This window comes from Anolis sagrei, chromosome 5 (assembly GCF_037176765.1).
Source record: "Anolis sagrei isolate rAnoSag1 chromosome 5, rAnoSag1.mat, whole genome shotgun sequence".
NCBI classification, from domain to species: Eukaryota; Metazoa; Chordata; class Lepidosauria; order Squamata; family Dactyloidae; genus Anolis; species Anolis sagrei.
This window is the reverse complement of record NC_090025.1, coordinates 187838594-187859238: the sequence shown is the minus strand read 5'-3', so window position 1 is coordinate 187859238 and position 20645 is coordinate 187838594. Positions and strand designations below refer to the sequence as shown.

At 40.4% G+C, this 20645-nt stretch overlaps 1 protein-coding gene across 1 annotated transcript in view; it reads left to right on the top strand.

The window, feature by feature from the left end:
• Nucleotides 1-19484: 19484 nt before the first annotated feature.
• CELF2 (CUGBP Elav-like family member 2) overlaps nucleotides 19485-20645 on the top strand; it is a 652882-nt gene continuing 651721 nt past the window's right edge. Inside the window, exon 1 of the mRNA XM_060776483.2 lies at nucleotides 19485-19734. Coding sequence (XP_060632466.1) covers nucleotides 19682-19734 — 53 coding nt within the window. The 5' untranslated portion in view covers nucleotides 19485-19681. The remainder of the gene's footprint in view (nucleotides 19735-20645) is intronic.

The following is a 20645-nucleotide window of genomic DNA, read 5'->3' as shown; positions in this document are numbered from 1 at the left end:
GGGGATTGGATTGGATGGCCCATGTGGTCTCTTCCAACTCTATTATTCTGTGATTCTAAGGTATATTGGATTCATGGTCAAAGAACTCTAGGGCCTCATCAGACTACAGATTGCATTGAACTCCTGAATTGTCTAGTGAAAAAGTTGTCAGATCCATATCTTATGTTACAAACAGTTACTACATATTGTTTTTACCTTTCCCCTTCCCCAACCTTTCTATGCCTCCATTGAAAATTACTTACAGATGGTCTGATGCAATCAAGAAAGCCGCTGACTCTGAGTTTGCAAGACCTGAGTAGGGTGGTTGTTGATTGCAGGCACTCATTCATACTACTCAATAAATAGCAGTATTATTCCAATATAAGTGCCATGATTCCCTCCTATGAAATCCTTGAGCTTGTAGTTCAGTGAAGCACTAGCAGTCACACTTGCCTCAAACAGACAAGAGTTCTTTCTCCCACCCTGGACACTCCACAGATATATAAACCTCACTAGCCTTGTTTCCAACACTCACAATCTCTGAGGATGCCTGCCATAGATGTGGGCAAAATCTCAGGAGACAATGCTTCTGGAACATGGTCATAGAGTCTAGAAAACTCACAGCAACCCACCACTAGAACCTTCTGGCTAAAAATTCTGTAATCCCCTCCATAAACTGCCAATCCCAGAATATCATAGAATAGCTGTCACAATGGAGCAACAGTGTTGTAATTGCATAGTGTGAAGGGGCCCCTGGGATTCTTGGACAGCTATCTTTCATAAGGCTGCCATAAGCTGAAGATAATTTGGTGCTGCATAACAACAAGCAAATAAAAGTAGAAGGAGAAAGAAGACTAAAAGGAAGAGACAAAGAAAAACTGGGAGAAATGCTTGTCTTTCTCACAGACACATTGCTATTGTTGTATTTTGACCCTACATTTTGGATACATCTCCAAGAATATTTTCAAAGTTACCGGATCACATGAATAATTTATTTGATTAATTATCTAATATTTAAAATATGCAATTTGGTCATTAATATATCTAGTACCTTATACAATTTGGGTCCTGGCTATCCAAAGGGTTTCATTTTCTGAGGAAAGCTTGCTTGGGTGTTCAGTTCTTCAACAATGGTCCTTCCTTTTTGGTCTTATTATCCACATGGATATGTTTCTTAAGGGCTGTGGACCTATCTCCCAGGTCTATGCGGATTCTGTTCTGTTGTCCTCTGCCAGTAGGCAAAGACATGTTTTATATTTATGGAGGAGGTTTTTAGGAACTGACTTGACTGCTGAATAGATACACTATATTTCCTCACCCCATGTCTTTAAATTGCATGATGAAAGAAATTATCGTCTCAAGGTCATCAATGAGCTTCAAGGCTATGTGAGAATACAAACTAGGGTTCTCCCTATGAATACATTTATTAAAGTATCATCTTTTTCATTGTGGTCTTAGGTATGTAAGCTGCCTGAAGTAAGCTGAGGTAAATGAGATTTCCCCCCTCAGATAAATGTGTTTAATTTGCAGAATTAGGATGCATCTACATTGTAGAATTAATACAATTTGCCACCACTTTACCTGCCATGTCTTGAACTATAGAATCCTAGGAGCTGTGGTTTGATGGGGTATTAGCACTCTTTGGCAAAGAAGGTGTACAGGTACAACTGCACCAGGAGCTCCAATTTTGTTTGCTTTGCATTTAATGTTTGTTGTAGTCCTAAGTTTCAGGGACTCTACAGATAGGTGGCTTCTTTTAGCTGCAATCATAGGGCAAGCCTCCTGTCAATTATAGTTAGGTTCCCTGGTCCCGCCCCCTTTTTGGGTTTTGGAGGGAATAGGAGCCAGTTTGGGTTCAGTCCACACAGAGAAGCCTTTCATGCAGGACATAATACCAAGAGCTCCTGTAGAAAACTTCGTCTTCTACAGCTTGGCTGGGAAGAAAGGTCCCATAGCTTGGCCGAGGATTATACAGCCTTACAGCTCCTTCGCTGAGGGACTTCAGTCAGCCATCACTGAAAACTTCCTTTTTCCCTGGAAGTCTACAAAGCTCTGCTTGGTAAGGGTCACTCGCGGAAGCCAGATGCAGTTAGTACCAGGTGTAGGGGCTCCACGCCAACAGAGGCAAAGACAGACTACCCAGATTAGAAGTTAAGGATTTCCCCATTAGTTACAGTTATGAAGATAGTGCCTGTTCCCTGTGGACAAGATTGAGAGAGAGCCAATAGACTGTTAAGAAAGCCTTAAAGTGCCTGTTTGTTTTCATTAATAAAGAACTTTGTTGAACCTTTAAGCAATCTAAAGACTCTGTTTTAAGGAAATCCAAGGGCCTTTAATCTGAGGCAGCCCTGGCGTCCCATTGGGCACACAGAATGTATGTCCTGTCTACAGTCTAATGCACAGGCCCAGCGTGCGACAGCACAGAAGGCTAAAGACCTTGTAAAGCTAAAGCTCCCAGGATTTCATAGTTTGGATATGGCTGTTAAAACGGAGGCAAACAATACCCATTCTAGAGTGTGGATGCACACTAAAGTTCTGTTAAAGATAAAAATGGAGAACTAAACGTGTATCTTGTAAAAATGGGAGTGTAGTTCTAAAATTGAGTCTGATACTCTCAGGATGCTGGTAAACAGAAAATTAAGGAGCTTGTTTCTCCTCCATTCCCATCCACTTGCTGTAAAGTTCCTAATCGGTTTGAACTTCTGTGCTGTAGCAACCACAGCCATTAAAGATGGTCTGTTTTGACTGCAAGCGGGCGATTAAGCTTGGGCAGGATTTTATCATCGCTTGAGCGGGCCAAGAAACGAGCTCCCAAGTTCCAGTGGTGCTTTGCCAACTCCAAAGAACGTTTGGCCGGCCCTCAGGAAAGGCAAAGCAGCTTTTTGAAAAAGCGCTGGAATGCATTTTTCAATTACTCATTGCATGGCTTAAAAGGGCAGGCATTAAGTCACTGTGGGGAGAGAGAGAAGGAATTGGGGATGCGAGGGGCAAGATGCCAGCATGGGATGTCTGATGGAGAGAAAGAAGAAATGGAGTCTTTATCAGGCAAAAACAGGCCAGAGGATAGATAGGTTCAAGACCACACTTGAGTAAGATAAGCTTTGTTTAACTGATGGTTCCTGGGGGAGAAAGCAGCCACGGTGAAAAAGAAAAAGAAAACTTGCTTTTCCTGCTCTTGCCAATGACTTAACAGTTTCTTGGTGCTCCCCAAATTAGGATGTAAATTCCATAAAATGATTTCAGCAGCTGGGTGGATGCACCAACCTTCTGCTGATATGTTTAGACGTCATCTTGGCTAAAAAATACTATCTCTCTCTTTCTCTCTGTGGAAGAGGAAGGAATGGGAACTCCTATAGGAAACACACAGGTTTTTTTCTTGTTATTGGGGTTGTAACACTTCCAGGCATCTCTGGAACAATTCACAGATTAAAAATGGAATTCATTTGGCCAAGCAACATCAGACTACTACCAAGATGGCAAAGATTATTTGCAAAGAATACACAAACCAATAGAAGGTGCAACTTTCCCCCCAGTTTACAGATAAGGGCAGCAGAGTAGCAAAGCACAAGGGCAGATGTCTTCACTGTGTCTAGTTGTGATCCCCAAGTTGTGGCAGTCACCTTTCGTAAAATATTATTTCTACCACCCACTTTTTGCTTGATAGTCAAGCAGTGTTTCTTGTAAGTCAGAGCACGGTCCAGGGGAACTCCCAAGTATTTTGGTGTGCTGCGATGCTCCAGTGCGATTCCTTCCCAGGTACACAGAAGATTAGGTGACTTGGCAGATACTGAACAGACTGTGCTCTGGCACTACCAGATGCAGAGCCAACCTTAAGAAATGGACCACAAAGTGGAGTCCACAACATGTGAGTGTGGAGAAGAGCAAACCACAGATCATTTGTCTGAGCCCTGCCACATGCACAATGGAGGGCCTTCTTATAGCAACACCAGAGGCACTCCAAGTGGCCAGCTACTGGTCAAAGGACATTTAGTATAATGCCAAGTTTTAAAACTTTGTTTATGTTTTTAAATACATTACAACTGTACTCTTGATTCAGTTCCCTTCTGACATGATAAACAAATAAACAAAAAAGGGCAAGATTTTGCCCCTTCCAGCTTTCTCCCCATACTTTTGTTGAATGAAAACTACAAATTTTGGTTTGTAGCAATTGGAGAAAATTGCAGATGAAGGGAGAAAGTGGGAGAAGGGAAGAGATACTGGTACATTTAAAAGCATTGGAAAACTGTGGCGAAAGAGGCTTAATTGGGGCAACTGGAGGGCTTCTATTTGGTGAAAACTCTGAATTGAACCACAGAGGCTGTGTCCAGCTCTCATCAGACACTGAAGGAAATTCTTCAGTTTATTTGGTGATTACAGTAAGACCTCCATATCTATGGGGGATGTGTCCTGGCCAGACCATGATTACGGGAGTCTACAAAAATACAACCGGACAACACTGGATTGGCTCACTTTCAGCCCTAGTATATCAGAGTTGCATTGGAGGACCTGTTGCTGGGGATTACAATTTGTCACATATGGGAACTGCATAAAATATTGCAATATTACCTCATTTCATTACCAGGCTTCCAATAGCAAGCCCTGCTTTCTTAGAGGATGCTATCTATCTATCTATCTATCTATCTATCTATCTATCTATCATCTATCTATCTATCATCTATCTATCTATCTATCTATCATCATTCAACTTTCCTCCCTTAAGAGACTTTGGAAGATCATGGTTCAAATCCCTGTTTAGCCAAGAAACCCACAGGGTTACCTTGCATACGTCACATTTTCACACCAAGAGGAAGGCAATAGCAAACATCTTCTGAAGAAAATATGCCAAGAAAACCCTCTGAACAGGCTGCTGCAATTTGACCTGAAAACACACAGTGGGAACAAAAGATCCTTTTCAGATAATAGTGAATGGGCAGCAAGAGACTATGTTATCCTTCCCCTATACCCATATTCATTACATTAAGATAAATCAAATAAGAAGTCATGATCCATCAGTGTCATAGGAAAACATTGAAAAGTCCAAGTTCAAGACAGGGTTGAAAAATCTGTGGGTGTTCCCAGATTGAATCTGGATCAAAGCTATGACAACTTTAATCTTTAATTGATGTTTGATTAAGACAAGATGCTGAAATGTTAAATCAAAAGAGGATGAAGGTAATGGTCCTCCTTCAGCTTTCAAACCTGTCTTCAGACATAGCCGTTCTGTCCAAACATGGGTATTGCCTTTTTGGTGGAGACCAAATGGAAGGCTTTCTGATGAGCACCCAACAGAGTTCTTGTTCACAAATGCTCTTCCGTACTACCATGCAATCCCAGGATCCTCTGTGGATGTCAAAGTCTGTGGGTGTTCAAGTCCCAGTATGTATAGTGGCTTAGTAAAATGATGTCCCTTGTATAAAATGGATATACAGGCAGTCTCCAAGTTACAAAACAAGATAGGTTCTGTAGCATTGTTCTTAAGTTGAATTTGTTTGTAACACGGAACAGATATACATTTAAGTGTAACTCCAGACACACAAATACACACACACACAGAGAGAGAGCTTTGGATAGTATAGGGAAGGGTTAACATCCATGTGGTATTTGTTTTGCTTTCTGTGCACTTGTTTAGAAGATTTCACCTCACTGTGTGTTTCTACAAGGGTTGAATGAAAAGTAATGCCTCCACCTTTGTAACTTCCTGCTTTCTCACCCCCGTTCTTAACTATGAGTCATTTGTAAGTCAGATGTTTGTAACTCAGGGACTGTCTGAATATGAGTTTCAAGCAGTGAATGGTTGAACCCATGAATATAGAGGGTTGACATTAATGCTGATGCAGAGTGGATGCAATACTTAAAGTAAGCTTATGTTAAACATTCTTCTGTTTTAATTGTGGGTTGAAAACTGCACTTTTATGGAAGGTGAAATAGTTCCCATGTGCATTGTTAAGTTCACTTTTGAAAAATGAAGTCCTGCTAAATTCAGTATTACGATTTCCCAAGTTGCTATTGATGGTCAGGACTGTTTCTTTCTCTTGCTTGATTAAGTCACTTAGATAATCACAACCCTCCAAAATTCGCATGGTGAGCACAATGCTCCATAGCCAATTAGAACTGGTTACATGATGATGACACTGGAGGGAAATGAATTCACCTGAATATTTTAGAAATGCTTTTTGGATTATGCACATGGGTGATTTCAGCCAATTAGCTACAGTACAGAAAGGCAATATTAGTCAAATCTGATGACAAAAAGTGATCCACAAAAACAGATACATAACCTCATCACATTGATAAGGTTTCCCATACTGATTTGCAAGCCTCCTTGCGAACCTCCCGGTACCCCACACCCTGCCCAGGTTGCAGCGATACTTCACCCCAAAGTAGCTCCATTCTTCCTAATGTAACATGAAGAGTCTACCATGTTGCCAGCACAGCATCCTAGGATACTGCCCCCCACCCCCCAAGTTGAGAAACAGTGCCCCACCAGAAGTGAGGCTATGATGTGTGATGGGCACAATCAAATATGAGTGGCTAATACCAAATGGTGCCATGGAAGTGTGGGTCTGCCATTGCAAATATGTTATTGAAATATTAAGTATTTTGAATTTCACCCTACATAAACTAAACTCTAATCCATACCATTTGAAGAAAGGGGACTCCCATGACAACAATTATAAGCATGTTAACAAATCTTAATGGCTGAAAATTGTATGTATGGCATCCAGGAAAACACACAATGTGCCTTGAGCTTTATGGAAAGAATCTTTTTGCACTTTATTCTCAAGGTAGCTTAGAAGAGTAGTTCTCAAAGCACTCAGAGGCTTGCAAGTCCAGCTTGGCCATTGCATAAGCTGGCTAGGGTTCCTGGGAGATGGGATCCAAAAGGACTAAAGCGGGGTAGGCAAGGTTTGAGGAGGAATGCTGTAGAATTATATTGAAGGTGTTTTTCAATTCACCTTCTTGTCAAATGGAGGCTGGTAATAATATGTCTGAAGTTGCCGTCTTTATTGCATGTTTATCCGTCATGTACATGCTTCCTCCTAATTTATCAGCTTCCACAGCAGGCAGTATTTCTTGTTCAGAAAAAATCCCATGAATGGAATTATCTTCCAATGCTTTCTCTTGGGCTTTAAGTAAAGTGTCAAAACTTGAGGGGAGGAGTGCATGCTTTTGGGAAGATACGTTTGTGCAATGAAACTTCAGGATGTAAGGGAGAAATGTATTGCTTCTCGGGGAGATGGGGTAGGGTACAGATTTATTGTTGTTGTTGTTGTTGTTGCTATTATTATTATTATTATTATTATTATTATTATTATTATTATGCTGTTTGTAGTATTCTGGTGTATTCAAGCTGAAGAGCTTGTTGAGCTGTCTCCAATTTCTGTGATAATTCTAGTGGGCAAATGGATTTTTCATCATGAGCTTAACATGCCCTTGTTGAAACACTACCTACTGGTCTGTTTCTAGGTACAATAAAAAGTGGTGCTTATGACCTACAAATACCTATGTGGATTATGTCAAGTTGATATCTCCCTCGTATGAAGTCATAAGTTCTTCAGAGGAGGGCTTTCTGTCCCACTCTCCTAAATCCCCCTGGGAAGATGTAGAGGGAAGTAATGCTACCCCTCTATTCTGCGTTGGTTAGACCACACCTGGAATATTGTGTCCAATTTTGGGCACCACAATTCAAGAGAAATATTGACAAGCTGGAATGTGTCCAGAGGAGGGCGACTCAAATGATCAAGGGTCTGGAGAACAAACCCTTCGAGGAGCGGCTTAAAGAGCTGGGCATGTTTAGCTTGCAGAAGAGAAGGCTGAGAGGAGACATAAAGAGGGCCATGTATATATATGTGAGAGGAAGCCACAGGGAGGAGGAAGCAAGCTTGTTTTCTGCTTCCCTGGAGATTAGGATGCGAAACAATGGCTTCAAACTACAAGAAAGGAGATTCCATCTGAACATGAGGAAGAACTTCCTGACTGTGAGAGCTGTTCAGCAGTGGAACTCTCTGCTCCAGAGTATGGTGGAGGCTCCTTCTTTGGAGGCTTTTAAACAGAGGCTGGATGGCCATCTGTCAGGGGTGATTTGAATGCAATATTCCTGCTTCTTGGCAGGGGGTTGGACTGGATGGCCCATGAGGTCTCTTCCAACTCTTTGATTCTATGATTCTATGAGAGGGAAGCATTCCTGATGTGTGCTCCTCAGTGATGGAACTCCTTTCCACAGACATCTGGGTTGCCTCTCATCTTTCACTGCCAAGCAAAGGCTTCTAATGTATACATTCCTTTTATTAAACCCTCTTCTGGAATTCAGGGGACCTGATTCAGAGGAGTGGATTGCAAAGAGCTTATTTCCCCAGGCAACCCCCTCCCCAAATCTGAGAAGCTGGTGGCTGAAGCAGCTGATGGCATTCTCCTTAGCAGAAGTTGGTGAACACTGAAGATTACCCTTTGAAGTCAGGTGACAAGACAAGGAAAAGCTTTATAGGCAGGAACCACTGGATAGATGTTAATGGTTCATCAAGCTCCTTTCATTCAGAGGCAAGCCATATAAATCTCTTAGTAGCTGCAGGAAGCTATGCTATTTTCAGTTCAATTTCTCTGAGTGGTATTCCTCTGGCTTCCAGCTTTTGTAGTCCTTGGGCTGGTTATGTTTAATGACTCCTTGGACGCATCTACAGGGGTGGCTCAACCCATTACGCAAAGTAAGCATTTGCAGTACAGTTGATTTTGCCCAGGGGTGCTCTTGAGGCGCTCTTGGGGGAAACTATACTTTGACATATGAGAGTTGTAGTTACTGGGATGTATAATTCACCTACAATCAAAGAGCATTCTGAACTCTACCAATGATGGAATTGAACCAAATATGGCACACAGAACTCCCACAATGAACAGAAAATATATATCAGTGATTGGTTGGGGGGGGGGGGGGGGAACTGTTTGCTTACTGTCAAAAATTACCTAGGGCCGCCTCTGCACATCTACACCTACTACCAAATAGGACAGTCTGAAGCACAAATGCTCTGAACTTTCCCCAGATATTAATGAAAGAAAACAACATTGAATTCTAGTACTCAATGCTTGATCTTTGCAGAAATATACAAAAATCAATCTTAATGAAGTCCAAGATCTTTCTAAGATGAAAATAAATCCACTCATCATATTGTAATTAGATTCATCTATTTGGCATGTTTCCCATTTACCATGCAAGGAAAAAAAGAGATTCCAGATTAATGTCCCTTGCATCACCCTCATATTCCAGATATGATGATGATCACATTGAAATTTCCTTCTCCTTTGAAAAAAAATCCAAATAATTATTTCTTTGTCTTCAAATGGACTTGATAATTCCTGGGAGGCAATGTGTGAGATATTTCAATGCAGTATCAACAGGATCTCTGTCACACAGATGAGGAATCCTTGGCCATGCTAATGTTTTGGATTGCATCTCCCACAATCCCTTACCCTTGGCCATGCTGTGTGGGGCCAATGGGAGTTATAGGCTAAACACCTGGAGGAGCAAAAATTCATCACTCTCGACCTCATATGTGTTGATAGCTGATGTCCCATGCTGAGCTTGTTAGATTTATAACAAACGTCTCTGGAGCTTTTTAGTATTCCCTCTATACGCAGCTGTCTAAACCAAGAAACTAAAATCCTCTGACCATTTCTTTCCACTGGCCCCTCTACTGCCACTTGATGTGGGTGGGGATTCTGGCTAGTTTTTTTTGTTCCTAAATGCTTTCTGCATCTTGTACAATTTACTTGTGTATCTGCAATGAAATCTGTGAAACCTTAATGACTGCTATTCTTTGGAAAATACACTGTGACCATAGAAAGCGTGCATTTTAAAAGACTTGGTGGCCTTTAGTCCTTCCAGCAAGTCATGGAACTTGTGGAGTTATTATCCTTTAGCCTCTTGGTAGTAAATCTACTGAGTAATTGGTCACAGATGGGCCTGTCTTCATCTTGGCAAAGAAGCAAAGGTTGTACAAATTTTCATCTTCACACACATGTACATACACTTTTTTGAAAAACTAAAGCTTTTGAAGCCTGCAAAGACAAACTAAATCTGAAAATTTGGCTCTCAGTAGGCACCCTTTAGGGTGGTCTTCCTCCACTCCAGGAGGTTTGGATTTTATTTTCTCTAGTTCTTCATAATTATTGATTTCAGATGGGATTCATAGGAATTGTAGTCAAAACTATTTACAGTGCACCAATTTGTGGAAAGCTATAATAATGCTAGGGGACTGTAGTGAGTTGGGTTGGTGTGGGGTAGAATGAATACATTGACACCACTTTAACAGCTATTGCTCAATGCTATGAATTGGAGTTTGGTGAGGCACAGGGAGCTGGTTCCACCTGCAATGTGAAGTGGCGCAGTTGCAGGGTGACCAACTGTAGTTTTTTTTTTTTTTGTCGTGTCAGGAGTGACCTGAGAAATTGCAAGTCGCTTCCAGTGTGAGAGAATTGGCCGTCTGCAAGGACATTGCTCAGGGGATGCCCAGATGATTTGATGTTTTATCATCCTTGTGGGAGGCTTCTCTCATGGCCCGCATGAGGAGCTGGAGCTGATAGAGGGAGCTCATCCGCCTCACCCTGGATTCAAACCTGTGACCTGTCGGTCTTCAGTCCTGCCGACACAGGGGTTTAACCCACTGTGCCACTGGGGGCTCCATCAACTGTACTAATCACTCACTATATACTTATATAAGCCTAGCAACTTTATTTTTAAAAACAACCACTCATTCACAGGTCAACATAAGTACTGTACCTTAACTCTTATTAAAAAAAAAAAAAGCATCCCTCTTTCTGAATAGAGTCGTGAAAGGTGAAAGCTTAATCCATCCCAGCAGAACCACAAAGAAGCTCCTATTTCAAATACTCTCTCTGCTGTGGTTTTTTAAAGGCAAGAAGGTGGAGAAATATTGGCAGTGGATTTTTTGGTCTTGTTGATTTGTACACTAAAGCTGTTTTTGATTATGGAGACCCTAAGGTGAGCCTATTACAGAGTTTTCTTGACAGGATTTTTTCATACGTTTGCTTTATTTGCTTTCCTTTGGGGTTGAGGTAATGTGGGTTGCCCAAAGTCACCAAGTGGGTTTTCATGGCTGAGCAGGGGGTTGATCTTTGTCTACCAGAGTCCTAGGACCTCTTCACATTTACCTTATTTTCAGTGGCACAACAGAGTTTTTTTCCATTCAAACATGGAGCTTGATAGCTCCCATTACACCCTGGAGAACAACTTCCGGGGCAGCTTCATGGCTGAAGATTTGTGGTGGTGGACAACAACAGGCTCTCTGTCTTTCCATAGGAAAAGATGGGTCAAGCCACAGGAAAATACTTCTTCCCATGTGATGAGGCAGGGAGCAAACCATGATAGAGCAGGACATGGGGCAACAGGCACCACTGCCTGGACGTGGCGAGATGCATTCATTCTGGCAGCATGTGCGATGGAGTCCCTAGTCTAGTGCTCATATCACTACACCATGTTGGGTGCCTTAATAAGAATCAGACCAAAGAGAAATCATGTGGCCTTCCAAGTGTTGGTGAATTCCATGGGTTCCAGTTCAACAATATGACTCCTGCCCTTTGAGTTGTCAACTTTTCCAGTCTCTGGAACTACGCATTAGGAAGACAAGGGAATGGCTGAATATGTTGTTGGATAACTCGATATTGTGAGCATAGACCGTTCAATATGCCTTGAAAAGTCTGTTCTGGGTTGCAAGTATGCATGTGCTACACTTAACCTTTTATTTTTAGAAAACTTGTACTCTGACTTTTTTTAAAAAATGGTTTGTTTTTCTTTGCTGTGGCAGAGTAGGCAAAATGTCAGGTAGGGTCAGGAAAAGAGAATAAGGATAATAAAAATAAACACAGCGAAATGGGACAGAAATGCTGGGAAGATTTGGAAAGAAATGTTTAGAGGAAATGGAGAGAGAGAAAGAACAATGTGTAATGAAGGATTGTAGGAACATCAGGGTCATAGAAAAAGAAACCTGAAATATAATACATGCATTAATTTCCTGGAAAGTGTGTGGCATTCCTCAATACCACCATTTGCTTTCCTGGAAACACAGTCAGTCTGCCTGCCACATTCACTAGAGTTAGGGACACAGGACTCTCATGAAAGTGGGAGAACTGAGTGAACACTTCTTGGGAAATCTCCAGGTTCTCCAGTACTGGTGGAAGTTGACCATAAAGTTGTACTGAAAGACCTACCTTATCACATTGGGATAAACTCTGTCTAGATCAGTATGTATCCCGTATTTTTAAAGAACTGGATGCATACTGTATTTAGACAAGATCCATATTTTCCCCATCACACCAGACTATTGCAATTCTTTCGATTTGAAAATACTGTTTGACTCATACCACAGAAGGCCTGTTTCTTCCAATTCGTCCAAATGTCTTTTTATTTATTTATTTATTCCAAATATAATGTAGTGACATAGTCTGGAAATCTCAAATTACCATTTTTGTGAGACTTTAGCTGATGGAATCATACTGATTTTACGATCATATGTAAAAACAGCCCTTTAGCAATGTATAAAATTGGAGTAAATAAAAACACATACAATTAGAATCCTGTATTCATGGTGTTTTGCAGACGGATCATACAGATTACTGATGGAATGAGGTAAACGTCATGTGATAGGACCCATTTGGAATCCTGTTCAGAGACTCTCAGAAATGGAGTATATCCCAATGTGATAGGTTTTCTAGAGAAAACATATTAATCAAATCTATGAATACTCAATTTCACAAAAGTGAAACTCAAAAATGTGAAAGATTAATGTATGGACAAAATCCTGTATCAACATCACTATAATATAACTTCTTAGGTTATATTATAGAGCTGGGCGGTTTCTTTCGTTAATTCGTAATTCGTTAAAAATTCATTTTTTTTGTTAACGAAGCGATAACGAACCATTCTGGAGCAACTTAAAAACAAAACGAATTTTTCAATTCGTTTCGTAAATGCTTCGTATTTCGTTATGTATTCGTTTCGTTATTGGTTTGAGGTCATTTCGTTATTATTTCCGCATGTCTGGGGCAAGTTTTATAGTTGTTCTTTGTTTAATTAGTGAAAAAAAATTATAATATCACACCAACAGTCAACAACAGAGGGAGAGGGAAGCTATAGAAGTTTTTTTAGCGTATTGCGCGATCGCGGCCGCCATTAACGAATCGATTCGTTATTGTTTTGTTATTGTTTTGTATTTTTTTTTACCATTTACGAAATTTCGTAAATATCAAACTTTTTTTAAGGAAAATTTAGGAATTCTTTTAAATATCGAAACGCAAAAAACCCCAAAAATGAATCGATTTTAGAAACATTTTTTCCATTGTTACCCAGGCCTATTATATTATAGTGATGTTGATGGTACTCCCCCAAACCTAGCTTTGTAGCCTGGCAGCAAGCTGACCAAAGTGTTTCTGAAATGCTGACAATGACTGAGAAATGGCATCTGGAACATACTGCCTTTATAGGCTTTATTGTGATTGCTGTGTGCCTTCAAGTTATTTCTACTGTATGGCATGTTCTAATGTAAGACATGTTTGGGGTTTTTTGGCAAAATTGGTTCAAAATGGGGTTTACCTTTGCCTTCTTCTGTGGCTGGGAGAATGTGGTGTGGAATGCTTAAGGTGTGTTTCAAGGTTTTACATTATATTGATATATAAATGCAAATTTATTGATTGGGAACCATTGATCATCACCTATTAGGCCTGGGTAACAACGGAAAAAATTGTTTCTAAAATCGATTTGTATTTGGGGTTTTTTTTTTTGTTTCGATATTTAAAATAATTACAAAATTTTCCTTTTAAGAAGTTCGATATTTACGAAATTTCGTAAATGGTAAAAAATTAACTAATCGATTTCCGAAACAATAACGAATCGATTCGTTAATGGCGGACGTGACCGCGAAATACGCTAAAAAACCTCCAAAACCTTCTGAAGCTTCCCTCTCCCTCTGTTGTTGACTGTTGGTGTGATATTATATTTTTTTTTTCACTAATTAAACCATAAAACTGGCCCAGACATGCGGAAATAATAACGAAACGACCTCAAAACAATAACGAAACAAATACAATATCGAAATACAAAGCATTTACAAAACGTTTTTGAAAATTCGTTTTTTTTAATTATTGCTCCAGAATGGTTCGTTATTGTTTTGTAATTGAAAAAATGAACGAATTATTAACGAATTACGAATTAACGAAACGAAACCGCCCAGCCCTATCACCTATACCTGCCAATTCTAGGTGGGTTTGCAGAAGACTCCTGTCTGAAACTCAGCAATACTCCTGAAAATCAATACAGGCAGTCCCCAAGTTACGAACAGGATAGGTTATTTAGGTTTGGTCTTACAAGTAGTCTTGTAACTCCAGCCACACACACTTACACACTCACACACAAAGAGAGAGGGGGGTGGGAGAGGGAGAGAGAGAGATTTTGGATAGCATGGTGAATGGTTAGCAGGGCCCCTGTGGTATTTGTTTTACTGTCTGTATCCCTGTTAAGAAGATTTCACCTCACTTTCTGTCCTTGTGAGAAAAGCAGGGTTCAATTTCCTTCTCCATCATGGAAACCTACCAGGTGATATTAAAGTGAGTCACACGCTCTTAGAAACCAGAAAACCCAATGGTAGGTTTGCTTTCAAGTCTCCATAAATTTAAGGAAATAAGAAGATGTTTACTTCTTGGGAGGAGAGCGATGACCAATCTTGATAAAATAGTGAACAGTAGAGACATCACACTGCCAACGAAGATCTGCATAGTTAAAGCAATGGTATTCCCCGTAAGTAACCTACGGATGTGAGAACTGGACCATAAGGAAGGCTGAGCAAAGGAAGAGAGACGCTTTTGAACTGTGGTGCTGGAGGAAAGTTCTGAGAGTGCCTTGGACCGCAAGAAGATCAAACCAGTCAATACTCCTGGAAATAAAACCCAACTGCTAATTGGAGGGAAGGATAATAGAGGCAAAGGTGAAGTACTTTGGCCATATAATGAGAAGACAGAAAAGCTTGGGGAAAATAATGATGCTGGGGAAAATGGTAGGCAAAAGGAGGAGGGGCCGAGCAAGGGCAAGATGGATGGATGGTATCCTTGAAGTGACTGGCTTGACTCTGAAGGAGCTGGGGGTGTGACGGCTGACATGGAGCTCTGGCATTGGCTGGTCCATGAGGTCATGAAGAGTCGGAGGCCACTGAACAAATAAACAACAACACCATAAATTGGAAATTACAACAACAACAATGGCCACAGTTATATCATGTTCACATTGTACATTTTTGTCTGTCTTAAGTGCCCCTGTTATAAGGTTTAGAGTAAAGGCTTTATTTTTGTGAGTGCTGCCACACTATAGTTCTTTAAAAAAACATTAAAAATCAGGAATCAAGTCATATTACAAACATTGCTTGGAAAAGACAAAAAAACCCATGTGGTTTAAGTGGGTAGCACTGGCCAGTTGAAATAAATAACCAACCCATAAAAAATATACAAGGTAATGACCTGTTTTCTTGTCCAGTTTTATAAATTCCATAGCTTTGATTTAAAGTCCTTGTACCTCCCTGTTGCCAATTAATATGAATTATTCAGTGACAAGTTTGTACAAAAGAGATGCCAATGTAGCTTTAAAACGAGTGCTGTTCTGGGGCCAAAATGGGCAAGAGGAGCCGAAATCAATGTGACAGGTCTATTTTCATTGGCTTCCATCAACTGAGATTTATAATGTGTTTAATCCTCTGGGCTCTCTGGAAAGGAAGCAACCATTTTGTCCAGTTCACAAACAATTACGTTCAAGACTTGTGTAACCTTCCAGCTAAGATATTTGCTCATGGACACATGTGAATTGCTTAAAATTTAGTGCTACAATTGCTAGGGGGTAGTCAATACATGGTTTCACAGCAACATGAAGTGATGACTTGCATGCATTAATGTGCCATCTAACATCATGTAAAACAGGAAGTGATGTCACTAGGAAACCAGAAGAAACATGTTCCACTCATATATTTTAGAAAATAGACTTGTTCAATCCCTATCTCTTCAATGAAATAGAAACACAGATGACATTATTAATTTTGAATCCATACATTTACAAATTTGCTACTTTGCTTTGTAAATGAAAATAAATAAATAAATTTGGCCACATGTATGCATTTTGATTTCTATACATCTAATAATGCCATGCACCTATTAATGCACTCAGAATTTAAGGCTGCTTCTCTCTATCCATTAATTTTGCACCCACTGATTCAGCCATCCATGGTTTGAAAATATTCCAAAAAAATCTAGAATAGAAAACTGTATTTAATGTAACTTGATCATCCATGGATTTTGATATTGATGGTAGATCCCAGAACCAAGACCAGTGGATACCAAGGGCCTATTTTCATTTGTTTGTAAACCGAAATACATACACATAATACCTTTCTCTATGCACTGCATAGTAACTTTTAGTAACTTTTAGTCCATTGCCACCATCTCCAAGGCATATGTCAGATTTCATTTTTTTCTATTCAATATATTTTACATTCTCCCTATCTGTCAGAAATGAAATATGGAATGGCATTGTGAATACGCACAGTATTCAGGCCAGTGATGTCCTGGCATTATATTTCATCCAAGATCAGTTCTTTGCAGTGTGGTATGAACCATTGCAGAGATTAAGATCTTCTGGGGAGGCCCTACTCTTGTTCCAATCTCCTTCACAGGCACAGTTGGTGAGGACAAGAGACAGGGCTTTCTCAGTGGTGGCCCCTCAGCTGTGGAACTCCCTTCCCAGCAATGTTAGATCAGTTCCTCCCTTTTAACCTTCAGAAAGTGTCATATGGTCTGCAGTTGATGGTGGTTGGTGATGGAAAGGTTAATGTGAGTATTAGTTCTAGAGGGTTTGGTGATCTCTAAGTGGGAGTTCATGGGTGAAAGCAATTAGGGGTGGAAGTGTGCAGGAGATGGGTTGCAGATGGGTGTTACTGGATTTAAGGAGCTAACTTTGAGACTTATTTTTGGGAGAAAAGTATTTGTTGCATTTTGGTGGTGGATGCCGCTGGTTCCCCCGTTCCCCAGGTCTGTTGGATTTTCGGTATCCTGACCTGTTTCCTGTAATCGTGGAATCCTGGAACTTTGAACCTTTGGACTAGCTTTTGACTACGGTATAGACTCTTGATCCCTGGACTTTGTTTATTGAACTCTCGGCATTTGACCATTGGACTGGACCCTTTTGACTACGAAGTTATTTTTGCTATCAGTTTTTGTTTATTCTGTAGCTGCGTGCTATCTTTGTGTTTTATATTTTGGACTATAAAAACAGCCAGCAAATAAGTGCTGTTTTAATTAAACTGTTTGTTAAAACTGGGAGTTTTGATTCATCTCTACCTAAACAAAGTAGAACCCTAGCAACGTGACAGAAAGAAAGTTAAAACATTGCTATGGGACCAAGCTTTTGGAGATTAACTTCAATGCAATAAATGTACAAAGAATCTGGGCAATGACTTTTGGGAATGGCCCTGGATTACAACATTGGATTATGTGATTTTAATAATTGATGTAACTGTTTGTATGTATTTTTATTCTCTGTTTTTAATTTAGATGTTTTCATCAATTGTATGTTTTTAGGCATTGAATTGTTGCCAATATGTGAAGCCGCTCTGAGTCACCCTCTTGGCTGAGAAGCATGGGGTACAAATGTGGTAAATAAATAACTATAGAGATGTGTGCAGGATGTGTGCTAGTATTCTACCTTAGAGATAGATTTTAGGCTTGGGCGGTTTGGTTCGTTAATTTCGTAATTCGTTATTAATTTGTATTTAAATTAGCTTACGATCCAATATTGAGCCATGTAGGAATAGTGTGAAGAGTAAATTAGATTCGAAACAATTTTTTCAATTTATTTCGTAATTATTTTTAATTATTTCGTAATTATTTTGTAATTATTTCGTAATTATTTTGTAATTATTTTCGCATGTCTGGTGCAAGTTTTATAGTTGTTGTTTGTTTTATCACACCAACAGTCAACAACAGAGGGAGAGGGAAGCTTCAGAAGTTCCCCCTGTCCCATTTGGAGGTTTTTTTAGCATATTGCGCAATCGCGCCCGCCATTAACGAATCGATTCGTAATTATATGAAATTTCGTATATTTCGAATTTTTTAAAAGGAAAATTTCAGAATTATTAAAAAAAAAACAAAATGCAAGGGCCCCCTAAAAACAAAACGAGTTTAGAACCAAATTTTTCCGTGGTTACCCAAGCCTAGTAGATTTGTATACTGAATGTGTGTACCAATGGTAGGAATCACATGACTCTCCAGATATTGTTGAACCACAACTCATAACCAATGGCTAATTGATCTTGCAGCCCAACAACATCTGGAAGACCTCATGGTTCCCATCCCAATGCTAATTCATATTTTGTGTCATCATCTCTCTAAATTCTGTGACTTTAACTCATAGAAATGGACAAATTTGCAAACAGGAAGCCAAGTGGATAAGTTGACTCAAAGGCCAGTCTTAGCTAGCCAATAATTAGAAATAAAGCACCCCAAATTTGTTGGTCCAAAAAAAAATATTGTTTGCACTCCCAAATGGTAGCAATCTCATTACTTCCCTTAAAGAGGCTACTAGGAGAAAAATGCCCTCTTCCCCTCACAAATTAAATAGACACCTTTCACCTCCTGGGATTTTGAATGCAAACAAGGCATTCAGAGTCAAGTACTGCAAGTCATTAAGCACTTTCTCACTCTTTCTCACTCACTCATATTCTCTTTGCAAACCCCCTCTCTCTCTCCTCCGCCTTCTCATTTCCAGAATAATAGCAATATGCTGCCAGAACCCGGGCTGTTTTGAATTGTGACTCTGAAATTAGCAAATCTGTTACACATTGCAACAACAACAAAAAGAGTCAGAGTGAGTTTGGTTTGGTCAATGCCGTGGGGGAGGGGGGGGGCAGAGGGGCAGAGGGGGGAGGGAAGGCTCCAAAAGAAGGAAGGGTGGGGAGTTTGGGAAGGAAAGAAAATGTGTTTGCTTTCAGAGTGTCATAAAACCTCAACTATGGGGAAATGGGAGGGGGATCTTGAACTCTGGGCTATGTCTTAGAAAGCTAGAAAGGGCAAGGGGGTGGGGAGAGGGGATAGCCAACAGCCATAAGAAATAGAAACTTGCTCCAGTTTATAATAATCTGTGACTGATTTGCAAGCGGAGTCAGGGAGTTTCCCAAATTGTAATCCCTGCTCTTGTTCTTGAAGAAAGCAGCGGCAGACAGTGCTCATAAAGGGGGGATTTGACTGGGAGCCTATGCTCAGCTGCACAGTGGACTGCAGATGCAAAAAGGTCAAAACTGAACGAGTTGAGCAGGAGATCTCAAGAGTTTTCTTCCTGCTTTCTTTTTTTGTTTTCAAGGAGGGAGTGGGGAAAGTGGTGGAGAAATCCAACCAAGGAGTTTGCCAAGCTGTAGAGCACAACAAGATTGACTTGGGAGGGTGGAGGGAGAGCCAGAGGGAGGCTGAAGTTCTTATCAGCTGGAAAAGAAAGAAGAGCTGTGGGTTTTTTCTTCTTCTGGACTGTCTGTTGTCATTCCTACACAGCAAGCAGTGAGAGATAGAAAGGAGGGACGGGCTGCTTTGTACAAGCTGCAATTGAGTTGCTTTTGAATATCTCCTTTCTTTGGAGAGAGAGGGGGGAAGAAAAAGCAATAGAGAAATTACAATGGTATCTATCATCTCTGATTTGGACCCACTGAAAAGCTGGAAAGTTTTAAGGTAGGTAGGCCTCTTTCTCTCTCCCCCTCCCCTCCCCAAATCCCTGCCTTGAACCCCAATTCCTCAGAAGCCCTCCCTACTGTAACTCCAGTGGTGCTGACTCTGGAGTAAACAGCAATACAGCATGAGGTTGAGAAAGCTTGGCTTTGAGGGTCACTGTGTGCATGTGTGGGGGTTCACCTCAACCGAACTGTCATTTGAGAACTGTGACCTCAATGTGAAGTTGTGGGTTTTAAGAAGCAAAAGGAGTTTGCAGTAAAGAAATCCTCTTTTCAAGATATGGAGAGAGAGAGGGAGGGACACTTTAAGCAGATGTTTTAGCGCGGCTCAGGGGAGAGCTTAAAATATATGCCTTAATGCAGGAAGGAACAGTTGATTGTCTTATTATTTTAAAGGGGGATTTATCTCCAAGTTGGAGCTGTAATAAGTTTAGTACCAGTGGATGCTGCTGGAGAGTTAGAATTTGTGGCTTTTCCCTGATTTACTTCATTGGAGCGAAGCTTCTCTAGGCAGCTTCGGCACTGCTGCTTTCTTAACAAAGGGTGTATCATTAATTTTATTGGAAAGGGGAATATTTCTCTCATATTTTGAGCCTCGCAGAATGCTTTCTGGCTATTACTTGTGTAAGACATGCTTTTGATTCTGCAGAGCCGTAGGTTCCTTAACAGTTGTTGGAGATATATTTATGTATATTTAATATAGTAAATGAATGGGGAAAGAATCCTTCTGAAATCTGATCTCCAAGGACTTAGGCTGTTGCAATAATATTGGAAATACCAATTAATTTTGTGACAGTGCCTTGCATATCAAGGGGGGAATTTTCCCAAAGTTTGGAGAGAGATTTCATAAACTGTTGAAGTAACTTGTTGAGAAACCAAATGTGGCTAGCTGTCAGCTTCCAACTGTTTTGT